This window comes from Sitophilus oryzae, unplaced genomic scaffold (genome assembly GCF_002938485.1).
Source record: "Sitophilus oryzae breed Bouriz unplaced genomic scaffold, Soryzae_2.0 scaffold_1720_pilon_pilon, whole genome shotgun sequence".
Lineage (NCBI taxonomy): Eukaryota > Metazoa > Arthropoda > Insecta > Coleoptera > Curculionidae > Sitophilus > Sitophilus oryzae.
The window spans coordinates 1,001,841-1,027,966 of record NW_022146414.1 but is presented as its reverse complement, the minus strand read 5'-3'; the positions used below and the strand labels follow the sequence as shown (position 1 = coordinate 1,027,966).

Sequence of the window (26,126 nt, the reverse complement as noted above, 5' to 3'; positions counted from 1 at the left end):
TTTCCGGTTTATGTACATACCGGTCAGCGCATGTTGTCATAATTGTCACCTGTCACATTTTTTGTTGTCTCGATCGTTCAATAAAAAGTTATCGGTGGGTCATTACCGGTTGATACTGGTGTGTTTACTGAATCCGCCCAATTTGACTTAGGCATTTCAGTAGCGTACCTGATATTTTTGTTGTTAAATAACTATTATAACTTATCTATTATCATAAGAAATTATTGAAATTGAAATATTTTTTAATAACGTAAAACAAAATCAACAAATTATTGAGTCAACTACACATTACATTTTTACAAGTTTTAAATAAAATTAGAACGGCACTGATGAACCTGAATATAAGACCATAAATCCCTCATCGAGCTTCACTTTAGAGTCTGTTGTACTGCTTCCTTAATATCTTTATTCAAATGAATAACATAAAACATAACCTAATTTTCTATGTAACATTACAAATAATAATAAACATGTAAGAAAAGAATATAATCTTCCTTCTACCAACATGCCTGCATGCTGCATCACAAAACCACGTAGCCCCCAAGAATCCTGCAAACCTAAGTATACCTGTCAAACAAAAACATGTACCACTGATAACACGCATACATATACATCTATACATTGATAGCAAGTCAGAGCAAATGAGATGAACGAAAGATAAATAAGGAATAATAATTGTATAAAAGTCTAGCAAAAATTGACTTTTTGCATGGAAACTTACTGAAAACATATATGTATTAGTGCTTAAACTCAGATGATGGTGAAATCCGTATGGTGCTACGCACACGTCACAAGGTCTCTGCAACCTAGGTAACACAGGTAAGACATATCAAAGCTAGGCTTCACTTACTAGAACATATATACTACACGGATGTCAATATATCATAAGTTTTTTTTTCTACATCTTTCTATATGACTAAGAAGCGATTTATACTGATTGAAATCCTGTATGATCATAAAAAAACAACTTCAAAGACTGCTGACAATCGATAATAATTTCGGCGAGGTCAATCTCTAGGCGTCATTTACTAAAAAGTGTCAAAAAAATAACACTAATTATAGAGAGATTAAAAACGGATAGAACGTTTTCAGACACAAACGAGGACACAAATCTATTTCCAAAAAAAAATATTTTTTTCTCGAATTTTAAAATACACCTTTAAAAATCATTTTTACCCAATATAAAAATAAATTACAACCTTCTTAACAACCTCTACAAGGCCAACTGACAGTACGCGCCATGAAAATATGAAGAAAAGTACGGACCAAGCAAATAATGTCTAGTGCTTCACCCCGCCAAAATTATCATCGATTGTTATTCCCCAGCCGTCTTTGACGCCGGTTTTTTTCGATCATACGGTATTAAAAATAAATATTATAGCTTCATCCACAAAAGTATATATGACCTAGCCTTCATTCATAAAAACAACAAATAAAAAATTATATAATTCTCCTCAAAATATGAGTATAAATACTATTCAGCAAAACTAACTAAAAATAACTACATACTTTTCAGGAAGCGTGCTGACATATGGCATAACAACTTTATCCACAAAACTTCCAAATCCAAGTGTGAAGTTTGAAGTAATGTTCTGCATAGTTTGGGCCAATTGATCCCCCAAAGAGGACAGTTTTTCCTTGTCATCTAACATAGACCTACTGAGGTCCATAAGATAGTACAGGTCCACTGGGTAGTCTTCTGCTTGGGTGTAACTCATGTAAATACTAAAAGACTGTCCTAGAACACAATTAAATCTAAATATACCTATACCTTTCTCCAAAAAAATCCTTTATGGGTATTTTGCCACTTAAAATTAAATACTTAAATACCCATAAAGGATTTTTTTGGAGAGATGAATCCGCCACATAGATATAGACATCTTATACCTATACCTTATTATGTACAGGGTGTCGCCTCTCAGACGAAGCAAAGTGCTCCAAAGCTTTGTATTAAAATGAAATTTTGTAAGAAGAACATATGAAGGTTAATTGAAAACATTTTTTGAAATTATATAGTTCTACAGGGCACAGAATATCCTCAAAAAAAGTTACACATCAAAGTTGTGTTTTTTGTAATGGAACACCCTATGTATTAATTGATTTTCGGATTCTGAGAAAAAAATAAAGATGAGTTTTATTATAGTTGGGTAGGTTGTAACATTTTCTAAAAATGAGGAATACATTTTAAATTTCAATAAAAACTAACTAAATTGGAATTTACCTGGTATGCACTTTAAATCAAATTAAAACTAGACCCGATGCGTGTTGCATTCACGAATTAATAGAATCATATCAATTCTCTCTGCTGTAGGATAAGTTACCATTTTCAGCAAATTTCTGACAATTTTTATTGTTTTAACTGACGCAGAAGGATAACTAGTTGTTAAAGTTGAACTAATTTAACAGTTATGTTGAAGTAACATCGGGCATATCACAGCCACATAGATTTTATCAAATAATAAAGATCTACTGATACTAAATCATAAAAATGAAAATATCTAAGAAAATCTTTGTGTCAGGGGTAGGCAACCTTAATAGTATTTTGAAGACATGAATTACCCATTAAATATCGGAATAATATACTGGGTGTTCCGTTTGAAATAAAAGTGTAACATACTTTTAAAAGTGTGACCAATGTCTAAAGGTGCGTTCAAACCGGCTGCGCCGCTCCGCGCCGCGCCGTGCAAAACATTTTTTTAACATGCACTTTTGAAGTGTATTTTTTTAGCGAGCAAAAAAGTACGTATATGTTAAAAAAACGATTTGCGCGGCGCAGCCGCTGTGAACGCACCTTAATATTAATTTTGTCTCACCCTGTATAACTTTACGGGTGGGTCAAGTTTTAATTTGATTTAAAGTACAATGGTTACTTTAACTACATATTAGGCTAGACCAGGTAAATTCCAATTTAGATAGCTTTTATTAAAATTTAAAATTTATTCTTCACTTTTAGAAAATGTTAAATTATGTTAAAAACTTTACATTTTAGTAATATGTTTTTCTAATCAAACTCACCTTTATTTTTTCCCTACAATCCGAAAATCAATTAATATATAGTGTGTTCCATTACAAAAAACACAAATTTGATGTGTAACTTTTTTATGGCAATCTTAAAAACTATATAATTTTAAAAAATGCTTTAAATTAACTAAAATATGATCACACAATTTTACTTCAAGACAAACCACCTTTCTCCTTTGAGATTCCGCCACCCTGTAGAAAATAACCTCGAAAATAACTTACTTGCTCTTAACTGTAACTTCAATCTTTGTGGCGCAACTTGAACGATCTGTCCACCACCACCACCACCTCCACCTCCACTTTGCCCTTGTTGATATATGTGAGAGCCCCAACTCTCCGTATTATTCCAACTACCCTCATAACCGACTCCCCAATGGTATCCACCGCTGCCTGCCTTCGAATGGGCCTTGGAAAGCTCTAAATTACTAATAACACTCATTGTGTTATCAGGATTGAACACAAACTCTTCCTTGCACTGATCTTTGGGGGCTATAGGGAATGACGGTTGGAAACATCGAGCACTACCACTAAATTCCTAAAAGATTTTAGTCAAAAATGAATGAATATTTAGACAGAATTGAATTAAAACTTACAGGATCATAGCACCATGCACACGAAGGAGTCTGAATGCATTCTTGGCAAGTTGATTTGGAAGTGCACGGGTTTTGGGCAGTGAATCTTTGAGGCACTTGGGCTACTATACTAGAGATAATGCATATGAAGAGGTAGGTAGCTACAGCAACCTGAATTGGATACATGTTTAAATCCTATATAGAAAAAAGGAAACAAATTAAAGAAGATATATAATTTTATTAAATTTATAACATTTAAACCACTATAATATTTAAATTGTGTACAGCTGAATACACACTGATGCAAAAAATAAATATTAGCTCATATCAGTATACTACTTCCTTTGAAAATCATTGACTAATATTTTTATGTGTAAAATTTGTTCAGTGATATTTTTTGAAGGTGGATATAGATATTTTTAGAGATGAATAGCGTAGTAAAATCTTAATCACATCGAAAATTGAGTCACCTAGCGTAAACAAACCAGTGAACGTAAAATGACTATAATATATAAATGAAGTTTCTTAATCAATATGAATACAACACTACCCACACATTTCTATAAAATGGGCGATACAGTCTATAATTAGGTCGCCAAATGTTTACTCTCTGGCCCTTTAAAGGGATGTTTTGAAGAAATACACACTTTCGAGATGTTTTACTTAAATCTACAAGCTAAGAAAATATGTTTCTGTGTTTAAAAAAGCTTAATTTTCTTGATCTTGACCTAGATGAAATTATAAATTAACTATATTATGATAAGGTCTATTATCATTTGCTCATGTGTGTATACAAATACTACACAAATGTACTTGTTTTATTACGTACAATAGGTACTTATTAAGAATTAAATATAAATGAATACAAAAGAAAGTTGATAAGATAAATGGGTGACAGTACTTGATAAGATAGTAAATTTATATAAATACCTCTGGAGATAACGATCCTATTGCACTAATTATAGAAGGAACACAATCACATTTCACTATTTAAACACGAAACACACTTGCATACACACCCTTTTGTCTCACAAACATTCACAAAATAATGTAATCAAATGCTACCATTTTTGGAAGAGGCTATGTTATTCAATACTGCCAATCAGAGAAAAGATTCATGACAAATTGTACTTTGGTGTTCCTAATTGCCGCTAGGTGGAGTATATGCTCTGTAAATTACAGAAATCTATACATTAAATAGCGGTAATCGCATATTTTTGAATTTATTTAAATTTTAATGGCTATAAATATAAATACAGTATTAACCTTGTTTATAGGGTATTAATATATACAAAACATTAAAAAAAACTCACAACCGCGTTTGCTAAAGACTTTATTAGTAATTTTTAATATAACAAAAGATAATTATGAAATGGTAAATTACTTTATTTGATATTTTGATGGGTTTAGTTGGTTTCTTTTGCTTGGCTATAATCAGTGATGTACTTCATGATGTCTGGATTCCTTTTACCGCTCATTTTGGAACTTCTTAGGTAATCCATAAGGTAATTACTTATTTCAGAGTTTCGTGTTTGTATTGGGACACTTTCTAGACTAGGATCGCTATTTATCTGAGGGTAGTAGATCTTGTAAAGCAACTGTCTCCAACAGAGTTCGTTTTCTTTACTGTGTGGATCCTAAAAATAAAGTAAAAAATATATACAGGGTGGTCCAGTGTTATAGAAAAATGAATATTAGGTTTTCTAAGAAATAAGGCATATTTTAAAACAGTTTGGTAGATATACAGAGTGATTTAATTTAATATTGTAATTATTTTTACACTAAAGTTGTATTTTTTATTTTTTTACTTTGCTTTGTTTTTCCAGAGTGATTTAATTTAATATTGTAATTATTTTTTGGCTTGGAAATGACAATCGATGATATTATAATTTTACATATAAAATGACAGCGATCTTCATATCATAGCCATCGCTGACGCCGTTTTTTTCGATCGTATGGTATAATGTCATAGTTTTATTTTTAGAGTACATTTTCTGTACATCCAAAGCTCTACTTAAAACTGTTCAGTAATTACAGTAAATTACCTTTTTTGTATTCGAACTATTTTATAGTAATCGTATTTTTCATTACTAATTATTAACTTGTATATTGCTCAGTATACAAAATACAAAATGTCCCTGGTTGAGCCGAGTATACAGAGTGTCCCTGATAAAAAATATTTGCAATATGGTGGTAAATTCGGAAGTTGACGGTGAATGCGTATACCCTTATTTTTTCTTATAGATTTAAATCCACTGTAAAATTTGATGTATTTTGATATCAGAACATTTGTACATACCGGGTGCGTATCAAAAGTGGCTCACCCTTATAACTTCTTTATTTTTTCATTTAAAAAAAAACGATATTTCCTATATTAATATATATGACATATATTAACCATTGATTGACGTATTCAATTGTTTTCGGTCACTTCCTGTTTCACCGGAAATGACTGCAACTTTTGATTTTTAAATGGCACCCTCGGTATTTTTTAACTTTAACTTATTTAACTTTTAACTTTATTCGAAAGTGACACTCTGAATAGAATGACATATCATATATCAACTTTTGGCATTTTTGCTTAAAACAAAATTGTATTTTAAATTTTAATCTAGAGTGCCATGGCTAAAAACACTAATTTTTAAGGAGCCTTGGAAAAATAGATTTGATCGTCTAATGTTTTTAGTGTCTTATCCTGGCCGGTTTCAAATGGAACGAGAGTGGCTCATTAGCATATTTGAAAAATAGTTTTTGTCTAAACATTATTGTTAGTAATCAGTTCTATCACTGTAGTTTAAAAAAAGACACGTAGATATACAGGGTGTTTTTCAAAACCGGCTCACCATATAACTCCTATAACTTTTTTATTTATTCAGTTAAAAAAAAGAGATTTGATATTTTAGTATGTGACATAAATCAGGACTGATTGACGTATTCAATTAATTTCGTTCACTTCCTGTTCCACAGGAAATGCTGTTGATTGATTTTTAAATGGCACCCTCAGTATTTTTACTTTATTTGATAAAAAATTACATTCTGAATACAGTGATATATCACAGGTCAATTTTTGACAATTTTGCTTAAAAATAGTATTTAGATTTCATTCTAAAGTGCCACGGCCATAAATATAACGACAATTTGAGTCGAAATACCAAGTATGCATGTGGTACCAAATTATTTGTAAAAAAATGTTTTTTTCTAAATATGCTAATGAGCCATCCTCGTTCCATTTGAAAAAAAAAGTTATGATTAAAAATACGATTTGGGCATCTTTTAACCGGCCACGAAAAACATTAGACAATCAAATATATTTTTCCAAGGCTCCTAGATTAAAAATTAATTATTTTAACACAATAATTGTATTGTATGATTATGGACAAAATAAATTTAATTTTACTATGGTATATACTTACTATCAAGTCACATCTCAGCACACTGCAGTAACCGCATGAAACCAAGACAAATGTCAGTAATACAATTCGCAACATCTTCAGCAAGTAGTTCTTGGTTGTTTAACACCAAAAATAAAGTGACAATTACCCCAAATTAGTTCCTTATAAATACAATACTATTTGTGACGTATACGCAAAGATATCTTATTGCTCATAACTCTAACAATTATAATATCCCTGGTTTAACTAAATACCACCCACCTGTATATTATTAGCTAATTCCGACAATATATAATCCCATTCTTATTTATACCAAAGATTAACTTCAGTTCTTTTACATAGTTTTCATACTGATATTAAAAATTTAAATTACAATAAGTATTTTTACAAACGTGTTTTAATTCTTAATGGAGATTTTTATTTATAACAAAAGGGATAATAATAAGGGTTAAATATTAAAATTTTATTCGTTTAATTGATGTAGGTATATGGCTAGGTCATAAATATCTTATATCCATATTATTATTTATTATTATTAGTACTTCAGAGTATAATTTATTGAAGTTCATATTAGAAGTAGTAGTTAATGCTGCTGAATAATCAAGAAGGTAAATACATGCAATAAATTTATTTTTCGATACTTGTCATGTTATAATGCGTCAATTGGGTGTATATTTTTCTTCAAAGAACATTAAATTGGTATGAACAGAGATGTGACTTATTTCAGAGATACAAGTATTATTTGAAATAAAGGTATACGATACAAAATACGTATTTTCATCTATTTGAAATACAATATGATCGAAAAAAAACGGCGTCAGCGATGGCTCTGAAATTAAGGTCACTGTCATTTATTTGTAAAATTATACTGGAAATGTCATCGATCGTCATTTCCAAGCCAACTGAACGCCGTTTTTTTTTTTATCATACCGTACTTTTATTAATTTCAACTTATATCTTGTATTTAGATACATTTTTTAGTATCTTAGTATTTTATAAATTCTTAGTTTTCTAAAATACTTTTAGTTGAAATATCCCGTAGATGAATTAAAAAAAATATCCGTATTTATTATTTAACATTTTTTATTAACATTAAATTTACAAAATAATATAAACATAACAAAAAAATACAACAAAATAAACATTCTAAAAATTACAGTTTTATCCTTCTAGGGTTAATGAATGGATGAAAAGCACCCATTTCATTATTTGAAATGAAATGGGTGCAGGGGCGCAACTAGACACAGACTTTTAGGGGGCTCAAGTCTTTTGGGAGGGCTTAGGTCACTATAAAATAATGTTGATTAATAAATAATATTTTCTTGCCTTTAGCTGTTTATTTTTTTCTAATTTCGAAAAATCGAAATTAGAGAAAAAAAATAAATAATAAGTAAAAAGGAAATCAATCGACGATGTCGTAAAGTGTCGGTGAGATATTAGCGCATCTCCCGTTAAAAGATGGTAAAGAGCGTTTTTCGGCCCACTTAAATATACAGGGTGAGTCTTAAATAAGTGCAAATATTTTCAGGGGTGGTATATTTCGACCCCAAGAACACGTCTATGAGTTTTTTTTTTCGCTAAAAGATGATGGTGAAAATCGTGCATTTTCTTTTAAATTTCCCTGTATATTTTTCGAAAACTTTTTAGAACTGCCTGTTTACCGCAAATTTTCCCACTGTATAAAGCCCCGTTCTCAGAACTGCGACTGTCGCCAGCGACACGACAAAAGAACCAATCAGATTTGTACAAAATTCAAACAGCTGTCAATTTTAAATTTAGTACAGCTCCCATTGGTTGTTTGAAATGTCAAACTGTGTCGCCCGCGACACGACGTTGTTCTGAGAACGGAGCTTAAAGCCCCGTTCTCAGAACAATGCCTTCTATAAAAGATCAGCCTACGGGCGGACTTTTGTTTACTTCATCAGCTGTACATACTTAGATATTGGGTTAGATTCTGTAATCATATTTTGTCGGTTGATTTTTGGTATTATTTGTTATTGTAGTGCAAAAAACTAATTATTTTGGTGTTTAAGTGACATAAAGTACTATCAGATATATGGTCACTATGATGGTCACTCTGTTTCTCATAAAAAAACACGAAAATATTACACGTTTTGTTAAGTGTTTTAACCTAAAAATGCCCATAAATTTTTTATTTATCGTGATTTTTGTATGTGTTTTTTAAGACTCTAACAATTCATCAATAAAGCTTAAGTGGAGTGTGTTTGGTTTGGTTGTGATTGGTGCTATGCCTCATCTTTGTTGTGTTCCTGGTGGAAAGGATAGTTATACTAGGCAGCCTAAAGTATCCGGAAGAGCAAGAAAAGTGGGTACGAGTTATAAATCAAGACAATTCTATTGAAAATATCTTTAATAAATTTAAAAATAATATTCTCCCAGGATGGTATTAAAGAAAACTGGACAATTATGTGTATTTTATTCAGATTGTGGAATCTCCACTCCAAGTGTTGTTGGTTCAGCTTCGATAGATTCAAACACGTAAGATAAACACGTAAATAGGTATTATGATCTAGGGGAAAATAAAGAATATGTGTATTAAAGATCATGAAAATGATTATTATTTTGAGTTCAAAATTAAAAAAGATTTTTGTAAAGACAAGAATGATAAAGTTTAAAAGAAGAATGTGTTTTTGTTTGATAATATAATCGATGACATTTCCTAAATAATTGTACAAATAAAATAATTAACTAGAATTTTACAATCTTGGAAAATTTGATATTCTTGAACCTTGTTTCTAAATATTCTAATTTTTTTTATTTTCTTGGGATTTAGGTTCGGGAAAAACGCTGATTAAGTTTTCATTTGGTTTTTCATTATTTTTACTTGGTTTAAAAAAAAACGTTTTGGCGTAGAATAATTTTACATATAAAGTGCCAGCGATCTTCATTTTATAGCCATCGCTGACGCCTTTTTTTAGATGATATTGTATTATTTGTAAATATAATTTTTCTAACATTGATACTTGCAAAATATAGATATAAATTTTGTGAATGCAAATAATAATACATCAGTATTAGTAGATATTGAATGTTTTTTGTTAAATTAGATCGATTTTCAAACCCCAAAATTTAAAATATATTTACATTTTACCCAATATCTTATATACCTATACATTATTTGTATATTGTAAAACATTTGCTGCGTTTGTATGGTTCATAGTTTATTTGCCAAAGTATTTATTACTATAAATAGGTATATATGTTGTAGTTATTAACTGTATATTATGTATATTTAATGTAAACTATATCATTTTTAAAATATAAACCAAAAATGTGAGGAATAATTATGTTTTCCATGTATTCTACAACATATTTATTAATCCGTAGTATCTAACTAGCGTGACGTCATAAATCTCGCCCCAAGGCTGTTCTGTTAGAGACGGCATTGCTCAGAACATCGCCTGTCGCCAGCGACACGTCAAAAGAACCATAATAGAGCCCGGTTCTCAGAACTGCGACTGTCGCCAGCGGCACGACAAAAGAACCAATCAAATTTGTACAAAATTCAAACAGCTGTCAATTTTAAATTTAGTACAGCTCTCATTGGTTGTTTGAAATGTCAAACTGTGTCGCCCGCGACACAACGTCGTTCTCAGAACGATGGGGCCCGTCCTCAGAAAAGCGACTCAATTTTAAATTTAGTACAGCTCCCATTGGTCGTTTGAAGTGTCAATCAGTGTCGCTGTCGACACGACGTAGTTCTGAGAACGGGGTTTAAGATTTGTACAAAAGTCAAACAGCTGTCAATTTTAAATTTTGTGCAAATGTCATTGGTTCTTTTGAGGAGTCGCTCGACAATAGGAAGTTCTGAGAAAGGAGCTTAATTTCTTAATATTTGATATTACCAGAGTTACGGCTTTACTCTATGGTTACGGCAATAAAACGGATGCAAACACAGAAAAAATCCGGTGGCTCTCAAAATTTTTTCAAAATTAAAAATCATTTTTTTTTAAATTTTCTAACTTAAATAACGGGTCCGTTACAGTAGCCCCCGGTTCTCCAAACTCTTTAATATTTTAGCACTGTATTGCACCCACCTAGCACTACCTAGCACCCTATTTACAGAGCTAGCACCACAACCCCTAGCGAGTTACAGGACATTTTTACCGGGGGGTAATGTAACGCTAGCCCCCCGGTTGAATATTTCCCTTAAAACTTTAGCACTGTATTGCACCCACCTAGCACTACCTAGCACCCTATTTACAGAGCTAGCACCACAACCCCTAGCGAGTTACAGGACATTTTTACCGGAGGGGGGGCTAATGTAACGCTAGCCCCCCCGGTTGAATTTTTCCCTTAAAACTTTAGCACTCTATTGCACCCACCTAGCACTACCTAGCACCCAATTTACAGAGCCAGCACTACACTCCCAGAAGAGTTATAGCATATTTTCACCTGGCGCACAGTGGGGCGGATGGCAATTCTAGTGGGGCAAAGCATCGGGTCCGTTACAGTAGCCCCCCCCGGTTCTCCAAACTCTTTAATATTTTAGCACTGTATTGCACCCACCTAGCACTACCTAGCACCCTACTTACAGAGCTAGCACCACAACCCCTAGTGAATTACAGAACATTTTAACCGGGGTGTCTAATGAGTCCGTTACAGTAGACCCCCACCCCGGCTGTCCAAACTCTTTAATATTTTAGCACTCTATTGCACCCACCTAGCACTACCTAGCACCCAATTTACAGAGCTAGCACTACACTCCCAGAAGAGTTATAGCATATTTTCACCTGGCGCACAGTGGGGCGGATGGCAATTCTAGTGGGACAAAACATCGGGTCCGTTACAGTAGCCCCCCTCGGTTCTCCAAACTCTTTAATATTTTAGCACTCTATTGCACCCACCTAGCACTACCTAGCACCCAATTTACAGAGCTAGCACTACACTCCCAGAAGAGTTATAGCATATTTTCACCTGGCGCACAGTGGGGCGGATGGCAATTCTAGTGGGACAAAACATCGGGTCCGTTACGTTCAAGAAAAAAAGGCGTTTTAAAATCAACATCTAAGACCAGTTTGACCGTTTTGTGGGATGTCGTGATGCAATTTTTGGATCCCAACTTCCTTAGTGACAATAAAACGAAAGGTGTTGAAAAGACCCATTTGCAATAATTTTCCATTGTTTTATATCGAAAATAGAAAAAAAGTTGCTTTTCCTTAAACAATTTTCGCAAATAGAATAAATCGTGTCTAGAAGGCATTTTATTAGTGACAGGGAATTCAAGCTGAACTGGTGGACGCAGAGAATAGGTACATTAAAGAAATGCTAACTTCATGTTAAAAAATGCAAACAGACGCCACCTGGTGTCGCCTGGCAGTACTAGCTAAATTGAGGGGAATTGGAGGGGCGGGGCTTAAAAGAGGGGAAATTTTTAAAAAAATATTTTTAAGTATCAATGACTTACCATTTAAAGTTAATAAACTTTTTTTTTTATTACTTTAATATAATTTAAAGTATTAAAAAATATGTCTATTAACTTTACACAGCAAATCAATGATATTATTAAAGACTTATTATTTTCAGAGAAAATTCATAGTAAATAAATTACACATTAGTAAACAATATCATTTATTTTTTAGAGCTGCGATTTATATTACAATAATATTGAAATATATATATTTTTTAACAATGAAAAAAGAATATCCCGGAACCTGAAAAGAAAAGATGATCAATTAATGACTTAAATTAGTTCAAAATACATTTTGCAAATAACTAGTGAATTGGAAAGATAAACATACTATTAAAGAGACATTTTAGTAGTATGTTATCATCTACTGATAATACATTACATAAGTATATAATAGGTAAATAACATGCATAAGGCACTATGATACAACTACCTGTATCATGATAACACACTAATATGACAAAAAATATATGCTAATTTAAATTCCTTTAATGATCTAATGAAACACTATCTAGCCTCAATGCATGCCATTCCAAAGGCAAAAAAAACTGTTATACCAAATAAATATAAGCTGAATAAAACATAAACCAAGCCAACGTGCATAAACAACCAAAAAATTTTATATATCGCACATCCCGTTCAAAAGTTTACTAACTCAAAATAGAGAATATAGAGAACATTGTCAGGAGAAGTAAAAGAAAATTTAAGTTAAGGCAATATGCTCCTTTTTGCATATTAACGGCCAAATAATATAATGTTGATTTAATAAAATTTTACTGGCATCCTTCTGAGGTATAAATCAGATTAAAAGGACATTGTTTTTTTAATAATTGTTTGTTTTGTAAACATTTTTTGAAGACAATACAGTTTTGAACGGGTTGTGCGATATAAACAAGGATCTTACTATTAGGATACATTAAAATACGCAACCAACCGTCATTGAACCGTCCAATCAGATCAAAGGAGTAATCGTCGTAGATCGTGCGTTATCGATAATGTTCGGTGCCTGAAGAAAATTGACAATTGACAAGAGAATTGTTTATTATTTTTGACTTTTTAGTTCGTTTAATTTAATAATTACTAAAACCAGTAGTTCGAAAGATATATTTAAAAATAAAAGATAAAATTCCAAAAAATTAATTATCTATTAACGTGGATTTGGACGACAATAGGTAAGAACACTAAATTTATTTCTATATTCGATATAAACTTGTTTATTAGGTTTTTAGTTTGTGATGTTTCATGTGATGATCATCATGTTCATCGTCTTTGAATTGACATGAGGATATCTATGGAAAAGTAACTAATCTGAAAGTAAGCCAACATATCGTTTGTCCATTGTGTGCTAACGAAAAGATTTTCTTTTCGCATCATGAGGAAGTATTACATCAATTGAAAATTTTAGGAAGTTGATCATTTGTCATGGAAAAGTATACCAATGGAATTATTTGTTAAAGAAGTATAATTCTAAGGGTAAATTTTATTATAATTAGTAACCTGTCTATTTTTTATACGTAGATGTTTCAGGTTTTAAGAATAAATTGGTTGAACCCAAAATCTGGAGGAAGTACCTATATCCATACACAGAATATGCCCATTAAAAATACTAGTCCAAATTTGCTTTAATGGTAGACAATTATTCAATACAAATTAACTTTTTAAGTGACTGAAATATTAAATAGTTTAGAATATGGTATAACAATGTAAAAAAATATTATTTTCAGGAACGATTAGGGCCCGATATATTTGAAACTCATGTTGGACATAGTATTGAGTTGGGTAGAATATTATTCTACGTTAAGTGAGGGTATCAGATACCTATTATTGTACTGTATTTTAATATATACATTAGAATTGTTGGTTTTTTCATATTTGTTTTATTTATTATTTTACTTACAAGTTATATAAAGTTAACACTAAAATCTACTTTTTGACTTATATAAGTTAGTCTGTGGTTTAATGCGTGATTACATCCACATGATTTCAAGTTTTTAAAATATAAATATTATAACTGGCTTTAAAAACTCCATTAAACTGTTAAAAGTGTAATTTATTTCAAAATAAATATACATATATAGGTATATATTAATATCGAAAAACATTTTTATTTCCTTAACACCAATTTAATCATCACATACATATGTATAAACATTTATTTACGTTATTTCAAATGAAGACCACAGGAAAAACCAGCTTTCACTTTAACTGGAGCCGAGAAAATGCAACTACGAGTGAACTACTCTGGTTTTTCTCCTGTAGGGCAAAATACACACTTGCCTATAAAATTGTCTCGCTATCAATTTCTATGAAAATGTAACATATTATCTGGTTTTTTCCGTGTAGTCTTCAAATGATCTAAAAATTCAGCAGGAATGATCCATTATGCAGCAAACACACTGATGTTGAATCATGGGAAGCTTTTTTGTGGGCATTTCACAAATAAAATGAAATATCTGATCAAAAACTGAAAATGCAAATCAGATAGTAAGCTTTATAAATACATACATATATATAAATAATCATACCTACATCTATTTATGTCGTACAATCCAACCGATATTTTAATATCCTAGCCCAAGTAAATAATCAAAAATGCACTTTTTATATCAAAAGCAGTAATGTTATCAAGGGTTCCAATTAATATACAGGATTTAAAAAAAAACACGATCCTAATTCTTATTATTTTTCTAAATACGTATTGTCTGATAGGCAATTACAAAATATAAATCTGATGTAAATAGAAAAATAAAGTAAAAACTGTTAAAACAGGTAAAAACAACAACAAAAAATCTAACCAAAGATTTAACCGTCATACGACATGAGCATCACGTGATTGCACAATACCCAACGATAGGGTACGTACCTCTTTCATCTGATTGGACGGTTGGTTGCGTATTTTAATGTATCCTCTTACTATTATTTGAGGTTAGAAAGTATTTAAATAATATAAAACATAATCCAAATCATTTTTCATCATAAATTATAGAGGTACTTACGTGTTTTGATATTATTATCAGGAAATAATACGTTTAGTTAAACAGGTACGCTGCCAGGCAAGTTCTATCGGCGGGTCTTCGCAAAAGTTGAAACCTAAAAATACAAAAATACGTTTACATCTTAGTTGTATTTACGAATAAAGTATTTGTGTGTAATTTCCGACTTACCAGTTAACTGAATAATCGCATTAAATACATCCAAATTAATAATTTAATATTGTAAAAAAGCAAAATTGTTTTAAATCACTTGCCAGGACAGCCCGGCCAGCTTCTTTGTTGGCAAAATGGCCGCGGTATCATGATTTAAGCAATGTGAGTGACAAAGAAAGCCAATGCCTGGCAGATGTTGCTTTCTTTGTCGTTGGTCCTGGCACGTTTAAATTTGACTGTTGCCTGTTTTCCCATACAAGTGACACCCCCGTGGGTGGACGCTTAAAAGTTTAATTTCAATCAGCTAGTACAAACACGAAACAAAGACTCGTTAAAGGGTTAATAGAAGACCTTTCAAAAGAAGATTGGGTTTTGCAAGTACTGTGAGCTTTAGGTCTAGTGGGAGTAGGGATGCTGCTGTAATAATTGTTGAAAACTCTGAAACTTCTTGAGTGCTTCAAAAAATTCTTGGCAGCTGACTTCAACCTAACCTAACCGGTGAATCGGTGTGAGACCCCTAAAAATTATGTTTTTTTTTTCAACAATTTGGCAACGCCCGGTACAAATACATATGGGCATGGAAACTACAAATATTCTAGCATCAAAATTGCTTACTACTTTTTGGTAACTATTGGTAACTCAAAAGATCTACATCATTCAATATATCGATATTTGATAAAAAAAAGTGAAAGTTTGATATCTGCAGAACAAAAGCACGAAATATCTTAACGAATAATATACGTGTAGTATAAAAGTAAATAACATAATTTGGTTTTGGAATAGAATGTATAAGCACTTGTAAATATTTTGTTTTCGTATAACTTCTGCCTTGCTGAGCAGAAAACGACCTTTAGTTGAGAAAAATTTATCGAAATACATACAAAGAATATATATAACCAAAAAATAATTGATGCATTTTTATATCTATTGGAATGCATACAATTAATTCATCAGTACACATTTTTTGGCTTATTTCTAACAAAACGGTTTTGTCCCGCTAGAATTACCGTCCGCCACACTGTGCGCAAGGTGAAAATATGCTATAACCACAGACTTAACTATGGCCACCGTCTAAAAATATTCTAATTAAAAATTTTTAGATGGTGCATTGGCTATAACCACCTATAACTCTTCTGGGGGTGTGGTGCTAGCTCTGTAAGTTAGGTGCTAGATAGTGCTAGGTGGGTGCAATACAGTGCTAAAGTTTTAAGGGAAATATATATAAGGGGGGAGGGCTAGCGTTACATTATCCCCTCCCGGTAAAAATGTCCTGTAACTCGCTAGGGGTTGTGGTGCTAGCTCTGTAAATATGGTGCTAGGTAGTGCTAGGTGGGTGCAATACAGTGCTAAAATATTAAAGAGTTTGGAGAACCGGGAGGGGCTACTGTAACGGACCCTTAAATAACTCGGTTATTTTGGACGACTTATCTGAAAAATGGTAAAGAGAAAATATGTTTCTTTTATCGAGATTTATCAGCCCTGAAAATATTTGCACTTATTTAAGACTCACCATGTATATGAAATGAACAAAATTCTTACAGCTTTAGTGTATATTAATAAATAATATTTTCTTGCCTTTAGCCGTGTATTTTTTTCTAATTTCAAAAAATCGAAAGTAGAGAAAAAAATCAATAAAAAGTAAAAAGAACGAGAAATGCGCTAATATTGTCTTGACTGAAACACGTCAAATTAATCTGTATATATTTTAGGGTTGGTCTTCTAGGTCTCTTATTTCCTCATGGGTACCATGCTGTAATTTTTGTAGTCCAGCATCCTTCTTGCAGGTGTCCTGCCCTGTGCCCATTGCCATTTGAGGGATTTGATTCTGCTGAGGTCATCTATTACCTCGATCTTTTGTCGTATCCACTCTATTCTATTACTGAAACTTGTTTCTACGTCATTGGTTTCTTCCATAAGTACTCCATGCTATATAACAATTCTTCTGTTGATTTCTGGTAGTAGAGATCCCGAGCTGAGTTCTTCAGGACTATTGGCAATTAGGACTATCACAGCGAATCTTAGATGGTTAAAATATTCTCCATCTATTTTTACTTTGTTGGTCCAGTTGACGGAAGATTTCTTTTAATGTTGCTGTAAACAGCTTTGAGGATATCGCGACATCCTGTCCTACTCCTTTGCCAGTTGGGAACTTTGGGGTTGTTTTATATATCTAAAAGTTTCTTAAACATTTTTAAATAATAATCGACATATTATTTATGTAATTTTTCGTATATTTCCAATAATACACAAATACTTACAAATTGAGAAAAAAATCAAATTTTAATAAATTAATACGTAAATATGCATTTCTAAAAATACAAATGACGTTTATAAATTGAAATTATGACAAAACCAAACCTTTTGGTAAATTTAGCAATAAAATTGAGGTTGATTAGAAGAATGTTCCAGACAGAGACCTGCTTATAATGGAAAATCTTGGAAATAAGAACTGTCCAAAACAGCAGTTTTATATTTAGAAAAAAAGCAGATCCGTCTTAGGTATTTAAGAGAAATCTTTAGCTCTATTGAAGTATTCATTTTCGAGATTTTTCGCTAAAAATATCTATAGCGTATTTTATTGCGTGTGCTAGAAGTAAGTAAGTTGTTTCTTTAAAATTATATTAAAATTTTTTTTGTATATAAAATGGTCTCTATAAATGTCAGTAAATTTGTTTATTAATGTATTTGAAAATTATTATCAATATAGTTTTTTCCTCTTAATTTAGACAAACATTTGAATGTTTTAACTTAAGGTTATTACCACAGTTATTACCATGACTAGGCGATGTTCGTTCTTTATAATTTCAAAAATATTTTCCATTTTCTAACACCGGCTAAACAGGCATAACCGGAAGTGTCTAGCCAATTGGTTATTTTAAATCGAACAATATAGTTATTTTTATTTTTTTTAATTCTTTCATTTTTTTGTTTTTAATTTTTAATTCTATTTAATTACTAACCTCTACAGATACCTGAGCAATACATTTATTAAATTTATTTATATTAAATTGGATTAAAAAAAACTTCTTTTATTTTTCCTTTAGAGGCTACCGGTTGTTTTATCGTCATTTTAGCCTTGCTAAAATTTACTCTGTGTCCTGTGTCCCATGAATGCGGACAAATCTTAAATTTGCGAAAATCGACCTTTTATAGATAATCTTAATGTTCTTTAATTCAAATATTAAGCGGTCTAGATGTTCCGCCTATATATCATTTGTCCTACATTCACATGGTATTTTGTATATCAAATCCTTTTTATTTTTATATTACAGAAGAAGCATGTTAAAAAACATGTTTTTGTTATCATGCTTGATTACTATGATATCTACCCATATCCAGGCTTATCCAACAAATGAAGACTATAAGTTTATTGATAGAGAGGTAAGTGAAAGGTGAAAGATATCTCTTGTTTTAATTAAATTAATTATGATCAAAAAGTTTTATATAAGAAATATAGATTACATTTTTTTTATACAGGGTGAATGTTAAATAATTGCTAATATCTTTAGGGGTGGTATATTTTGAACCCAGGCACGTCTGTGAGTTTTTTTTTTCGCAAAAAAAAGATGTTAAAAATCGTGTAATTTATTGTTACTGCACTAAAAGCAATACAGAAAAAATCCGGTAGGTAGCTCTCAAATTTTTTAAAAATAAATAATTATTTTTTAAATTTTCAAACTTGAATAACTCGGTTATCTTGGAGTTATTTGAAAAACGGTAAAGAGAATATACAGGGTGGCCCATCGAAAACGTTCCGCAAGGCATAACAGCCAGGGTATTTTTTTTTTCAAAAAATCCAAAAACACGTCAATTTTGTTTGTGAAGGGGACAACTTTTGACCCAAAAATGATTGCAAAATCTTCAACCCTCTAAGCGGGGGTGTCATCCCCCAATTTTTTTCAAATGGGAAGGGGGGTCAAGTGGCGCCGCAATGAAAAGGGCTTTCTATTCTCTATATTTCCCCGCTTCGTTTTTAAAAATGGGTCGAGTCATTTTGAAAATATGAAGGATTGAAATTTGAAAAGTACTTTTTGCAAAAAAAAACCGCATAAATTGAATTAACTAAAAAAAACTTAACTTATTAATGAAGCAAATGCTGAAAATGTTGCCCGTCAACCTCCATACAGTAATACAATTATTTTCAAACCGTTCTCGAACATTCTGAAGAACTTGCGGGGTCACTTCGCGACAAACATCAATAATTCGTCTTCGCAGGTCTTCTAATGAGGCGGGTGGAGTGCTATATACTTTACTTTTTATGTCTCCTCATAGAAAAAAGTCTAAAGGAGTCAAGTCGGGTGACCGGGGAGGCTACTCAATTGCACCCCTTCGTCCTATCCACCGACCGGGAAAGTTATTGTTCAAAAATTACGCACATTTTGAGAGCAATGTGGAGGTGCACCGTCTTGTTGAAATATTAGTTCCGCTTCAACGTATCCAGGATTGTTCTCTATGATGTCAGTTAGGGCTGGGTCGATGGCATTTTCCAGTAAATCCAAGTACATATCATCTGTTGGATTTCCAGGAAGAACAAAAGGACCCACAATAGAATTTCCAGAAATACCAACCCACATGTTCAATTTCTGAGGGTTTTGTGTTTGCACCTCGTGAAAAACCCTGGGGTTGTCCTCAGCCCAGTACCGACAGTTGTGCCGATTAACTACACCGTTCAAAAAGAAAGTAAACTCATCCGAAAAACACACATTAAATAGGAAATTATTATCATTGGCCACTCGTTCACTCATAGTTTCACAAAATTGCAAGCGACGATCAAAATCGTTTTCGTTGAGTTCTTGTACCAACTGAATTTTGTACGGATGGAAGTTGTGGTTTTTTAATATCCTTTGGACACTTGTACGATTCACGCCGGTCTCATTGACTAATTTTCTTGTACTCAGCGTACTATCCATGACAACTTGGCCCAATATGAATACCTCCATAGCTTCATTTACTACAGGATTTTCCCTCTGCCTCTTTTTATTCATAACGAAACCAGTTTTTTGCTACTAACTCGCGCACAATTTTGCCATAAACCTGTTTGTCAGGATGGTGTTGATTGAATATCTGCGCAACCCGATTACCACATTCATTGTTTTTAAAATTTAGTTCGATTATTTCCACTTTTTCTGCAAGTGAGTACACCATAATTGTTAAAAAGTTTAACGATATTGAGAAGAACTTCAACGCACAAGTCACAGAACAGCTATTTAGCAACTACCCCACCTGATCGTTCAACCTTGTGGCAAGTGAAAAAATGCGTAAACATCTAGAAATAATAAGAAAAAAATAGCAAATTGGTTGAAGGGATTTATCCTTATCATTTACTCGATAAATGTTTAAATAAACTTTTCAAATTTCAATCCTTCATATTTTCTCAATGACTCGACCGATTTTCAAAAACGAAGCGGGAAAGTATAGAGAATAGAAAGCCCTTTTCATTGCGGTACCACTTGACCCCCCTTTCCATTTGAAAAAAATTGGGGGATGACGCCCCCGCTTAGAGGGTTGAAGATTTTGCAATCATTTTTGGAGCAAAAGTTGTCCCCCTCACAAACAAAATTGACGTGTTTTTGAATTTTCTGAAAAAAAAATTGCCCTGGCCGTTATGCCTTGCGGAACGTTTTCGATGGGCCACCCTGTATATTTCTTTTATATAGATCTACCAGCCCTGAAAATATTTTCACTTATTTAAGACTGATCCCGTATAATATTTTAAATTTCAATATATCTTGTTCTAGTGGGCCGATTTTGATGATATGTTAAGCAATTTGTAGCTGAATTATTTGACTTTTAGATTTAAATTATTAGTCTCTCTCAGCAAAATAAATCACCAAATCATCACAATACACAAAAATACTTTTACTTTTGCACTGGACGCGCGTTTCGCTAACCAATTGCTGCATCATCAGGAGATGATTTAAAATGATTTTGAGTTTTTATCATCTACTGATGATGCTAAGATTGTTAGCGAAAGGTGCGTCCAGTGCAAAAGTAAATGTGTTTTGGTGTATTGTGGTAATTTAGTGTGATATTTTGCTATTGTAACACCGAAGGTTCCAACATAGTTCCAACCTTAGATTAAGAATGTTCCAACCACCAACTGTAATCGTCTCATCCTTTTATTTCTCTAGCATTTTCAAAAATGTCCCTTAATAATGAAAAGGGTGTATCAAATTTCATAAAGAAATTTGGATTGGCTCTGAAGATTTTATAAAAAAAAAACGATTTTTTTTCTCAAAACTTTGGCACTCTGAATCTCAAAAACGAAGCATTTTAGGAAACAGGTTTATATGAATTTTTTACCGTAAAAATACTAAACTAGAAAAATGTCAACGTGCCTTAAGTCAGCAACCTATGATTTTGTCAATTTGTTGTGCTGTTCACGCTACTACGATATAGCACAGGTTATAGTACCTATATAGTCAAAGTATGATCGAGAAAAAACGGCGTCAGCGTTGGCTATGAAATGAAGATCGCTGTCATTCTATATGTAAATTTTTATGGGAAATGTCAACGATCGTCATTTCCCAGCCAACTGGACGCCGTTTTTTTTTTCGATCATACGGTACATTTTTGTAACTTAAAACTTGTTAAAAACAGACAAAAGAGTAACGTTTAGAAACTACAGCTTGACATTTACAAAATCATATGTTGACAACTTAAGGTATATTGGCATTTGCCCGGTTTTGCATTGACACCTGTTCAGTTTTAATTTTAAAAGAGCTGCATTTTTTCTTAAATTATTTAAAACTGGCTTGTACAAAATTGTACAAAGTTGGCATGTGCATTCAGCATACGCATACCTTTAAAAAAACCTTTTACGACCTCACCGTAAAATCAATTAGGGGAGGCAATATTTGAACAGTTAAAAATTTGCACCACCCGGTAGATATTATTCAACAGAGTAGAATTATTGAAATTATACAGAGGAAAGAAGTAACCGACTCGTCATAATTAAGCATCACAGTAAGGTGCAAAATTATTTAAAAAATTCAATTTATATGTTAGCTAGTCCCCAGTCTATTAACAAATTTGTTCCTAGTACGCTAGTCCGGGCGCCCACCAACTAGCCAGCTGGCTAGCTTACCAACTCAAACCCAAGGAATTCATACCACCATTGGACGTACCCATCATACCATACCGTCTACCCGTTCAGAATGGCAAGAGAAACTCCGAGGTCACCAACGCCATGGTAGGATCAGAGGAGACTCAGAAAATGTACCGTGAAGGTCGCAAGTAACTTTCACGGTATAAGTTTTGAAACTCACGGTATTTGGCAACGGCAAAAATTTGTTAAACTCCCTTTTAACTGAACGCTTAATAAAAATTGTGTATTGAAAGGCATATAAGTCGTTTTTTTTATTAGACATATTAAAAAAAACTTTGCGTTTTTTAATGATAGTATATTGCTTTCTTTGAATAAGAAGACTAAGGAAGGAGCATAATGCTATCCATGTATTCATGCATGGTGGGCGGAAAAGCCACCATAAAAGCTCTCTAGGGTGGGGATACTTGACAGTTCTGTTTGACGATTCATTTGACACATTTGAATTTGATTTGAAATTTTGTGGATTTGTCAGTCTTTACGGAGCTTATTTTATGTTATTTATTATTTATTCTACTACTGATAGTTGTATAAAGGTAGTAAATCTAGATGGAAATTGTGGCAGAACTTAAATTAACAGTGACACTATCGCGATTTATCGAAAAAGACTCTAAAATAGTTGGTTGTGTAGCGTGCGGTAGATCTCGGCAAAAAATTGAGTGAAATAATGGAACAACTTTTCGCTAGTAAGTGACTATATAATATACATACGTGTAGTAAACCGATCATTTATGAAATTCACTTAAATTAACTAAATTATATATTTTTCTTGCATTTTAGCTTTTATTTATTACTTGTCAAAGATTAGATGTCAAAGAATTTAGATACGTTAATTTGACTTACCTGCTTCAGTAGACTATTGGATGTTTGTGTTAATGAATACTTATTATAACTTATCTATTTTTATTAGAATTATATATTTTTATAACAATTTTAATAACTACCAACATTTATTCACAACGTAATATAAAACAACAAATTATTGAGTCTACCCCACGTCTACCCTACATCATAGTTTTACATTTTTTAAATAAAATTAGAACGATACTGATAAACTGGAATTTAAGTCGGCCATATTTGAGGCCCATCGCGGTGTACCTAAGATTTTTGATATGCTCCTTCCTTAGTCTTCTTATTCAAAGATTGCTTTATTAGGAGTAAAAATGATACTTTTTGTGGCGAGGACGTAGACATTACAGGCGAGGCACAAAAAGTATATTTTTACTCTGAATATAAAACATTCTATTTTTTTCAAACGTCACAAATAATTTTTTACACAATTTTAAACGTTGCAAATAATATAAAAGTAGCACCTTACTAATTGGGCACTTAATGTCAATTTAGTATTATATTTTTGTGCATAGGCTTAAGATTTAAAAAAAAAAACTGTACGATTGTACGATCGAAAAAAATATAGTATATTAACGGGTGACAAATCTATACCAGATATATGTAGTAGTTAGTTAGCATATACGGCATTTTTTTAATTTCCACGAAAAGACCAGAATAAAAGTAAAATTTTTAATTTTTTTGCCAAAAAAGCTTCATCTCCGGACGATATACAATGTGATGAAAAAAAAATGGCATCAGCGATGGCTATAAAATGAAGATCGCTGTCATTTTATATGCAAAATTATATGGGGAATGTCATCGATCGTCATTTTCATGCCAACTTGACGCCGTTTTTTTTTTATCATACGGTCTATTACAAGTTAAACAACTTGCACTTAGTAAAAAGACATCCTGAATAAAAAATAAAACTTATATAATTAGGAATAAGTTTATTTAGAAAACATTTATAAAATACATATTGAAAAAGTCATATATACCTATTTTAAATGTATATTTACATAAAAATCTGTTTATAATTATATTTGCTGACTGCTGACGATGATAGTGTGATAAAAAAAGACATATGTAGTAAAATCTGTCTAGAAGTACTAAAATAGTACTTTTACGACTCTTCTGATATCTTTTTTGTTTGATCACACTATATACTTCTTCTCACATATTACAAAATTATTATATTATGATATTAATTATAGATTTTGTCAGACGACATCCAAAAATTGACAGAAAATATAATTGATGTGTGCATTAATATGATAGAGACAACTGTCACTATCATGTATCCTCTTGCTGGACAAACTATAGTAAAATTGGTTTCATGCACAGAAAATTTGTTTTTGAGATCACAACTTATATTTATGGTTTGTTACACTTAGAAATACAAATAGAAATACTTCTAAAATCAATAATAAACAGTCAATTACTTTACAACAAAGTCACATAAATATAAAATATACGGAGAAAGTAAAAAGTACTTAAAATTATTTCATAGATTAAAAAAACTTGTTCAAAACGCTTATTATTATTATTTAGAATACTGATATTTTCTTTTGTGGCTTGTCAGATATGTCATCGTCCAGATACATCAAATACAGAAAGGTGAAAAACAGGGCCGGTGCGCTCAGTAAATGCCACACGTCGTGTTTGTCGAAGAAATTCAGGAAGATACAACCCTGGTTCCACTGCCGCGATTCAGCTGGAGTCACCTACAAACAACAAAAATCAAAATTTAATGAAAGTCACAAAATGTCTACATTACACTCAGATAATTCAGTTGTAGAATCTTTATGTTTACTTATTTCTATGAGACATTACATAAGAAGAAATTAAAAAAGTGTTTTATATTTTGTTGATTTGCATAATTTGTCATGAAGGAGACAGGTCTTGGACTTGATCTTGCTTTTTGTACAAGACAAAGAATAAAACCAAGACCCAGCATAAAAGACTCTTGAGTTCTTACATTTTTTTCACGGTTTTAATTCACATAGAAAACAAAAAATAACGAAATTATTATTTACTTACCCCTCCCCTCTATAATTTACTAAATAAAAAATAATAAAAAAAGATCGTTCAAAATTATTGTTTTAATTTATTGCAAATAGTGTTTCCTGACTATTGCAAGTAAAGCTGATTCGATATATGTATTGAAATTAAAAAAATTTTATTAGACAAATTAATATTCTTTCTCTCTTTAAAGTTTTATTGCATTAAATTACTTAAAATACTAGATATTTATAAAGATCATCTATGTAGAAAGTGCCTTGCAGCAATACTAAAACCAAGACTAATTATTACACTGAAATACCAAGACTAAAACCAAGGAAGTCTTGGTCTTGGTCTTGCATTAATGCATAATTCTCTAATGAAAGGCAATTTACCGTCCATAAGGTGGCAGCATCTAGGAAGAATATTCCAGCAGTTATCCAGAAAGCCATTCCCACAACTCCGAAAATCAAAGACTCGTAGCATATTCTCTCTTTGTGTATTAGCTATAAACCATCAAAAAGAATTAAAAAAAAACAATTACAATATATACTAAATGACATAAAAAGAAGAATGCCTATACTAGGGTCGGCATTTCTGGCCTTGGGTGCCGATTTTAGTGTGTAC

General features: G+C 31.9%; 3 protein-coding genes and 2 long non-coding RNA genes across 9 annotated transcripts in view; 2 read left to right on the top strand and 3 right to left on the bottom strand.

Annotated features, from left to right (window-relative positions):
• Positions 1-4,696, bottom strand: part of LOC115881443 (integrin beta-PS) — a 36,363-nt gene extending 31,667 nt beyond the window's left edge. The window contains exons 1-5 of one of the 2 annotated variants that reach the window (XM_030898918.1): positions 4,524-4,696; positions 3,615-3,788; positions 3,244-3,556; positions 1,510-1,738; positions 722-806 (exon numbers count right to left, since the gene is read on the bottom strand). In XM_030898918.1, the coding sequence (XP_030754778.1) occupies positions 722-806; positions 1,510-1,738; positions 3,244-3,556; positions 3,615-3,779 (792 nt within the window). In that variant the 5' untranslated portion in view covers positions 3,780-3,788; positions 4,524-4,696. The remainder of the gene's footprint in view (positions 1-721; positions 807-1,509; positions 1,739-3,243; positions 3,557-3,614; positions 3,789-4,523) is intronic. The other variant, XM_030898919.1, reaches the window with a different exon arrangement.
• A 213-nt stretch (positions 4,697-4,909) lies between these two features.
• On the bottom strand, positions 4,910-7,127 carry LOC115881448. Its single transcript, XR_004050050.1, has 2 exons — positions 7,007-7,127; positions 4,910-5,230 (listed from the first exon to the last, which is right to left on the bottom strand). It is a non-coding gene; the product is annotated as an uncharacterized LOC115881448 (long non-coding RNA).
• Positions 7,128-13,330: 6,203 nt separating this feature from the next.
• Positions 13,331-14,283, top strand: LOC115881447. 2 transcript variants are annotated; one of them, XR_004050049.1, is made up of 3 exons: positions 13,331-13,588; positions 13,638-13,889; positions 13,944-14,283. It is a non-coding gene; the product is annotated as an uncharacterized LOC115881447 (long non-coding RNA). The 2 variants fall into 2 exon arrangements; XR_004050048.1 differs by having other exon boundaries at positions 13,331-13,889.
• Positions 14,284-18,110: 3,827 nt separating this feature from the next.
• On the top strand, positions 18,111-22,900 carry LOC115881446. The gene is made up of 3 exons (XM_030898921.1): positions 18,111-18,159; positions 18,835-18,943; positions 22,605-22,900. Exons 2-3 carry the CDS (start codon positions 18,842-18,844, stop codon positions 22,800-22,802), a joined length of 300 nt encoding a protein of 99 aa, XP_030754781.1. The 5' UTR covers positions 18,111-18,159; positions 18,835-18,841; the 3' UTR covers positions 22,803-22,900.
• A 1,535-nt stretch (positions 22,901-24,435) lies between these two features.
• LOC115881425 (SID1 transmembrane family member 1-like) overlaps positions 24,436-26,126 on the bottom strand; it is a 30,030-nt gene continuing 28,339 nt past the window's right edge. For all 3 annotated transcript variants that reach the window (XM_030898895.1, XM_030898894.1, XM_030898896.1), the window contains exons 13-14: positions 25,895-26,005; positions 24,436-25,222 (exon numbers count right to left, since the gene is read on the bottom strand). In XM_030898895.1, the coding sequence (XP_030754755.1) occupies positions 25,046-25,222; positions 25,895-26,005 (288 nt within the window). In that variant the 3' untranslated portion in view covers positions 24,436-25,045. The remainder of the gene's footprint in view (positions 25,223-25,894; positions 26,006-26,126) is intronic.

Excerpts from the sequence above, each read along its gene's own strand:
- LOC115881446 (XM_030898921.1), top strand. The coding sequence starts at position 18,842 with ATGTTAAAAAACATGTTTTTGTTATCATGCTTGATTACTATGATATCT. Across the intron at positions 18,944-22,604 it reads ATAAGTTTATTGATAGAGAG|TACGCTAGTCCGGGCGCCCA; the intron begins GTAAGTGAAAGG and ends ATTTGTTCCTAG.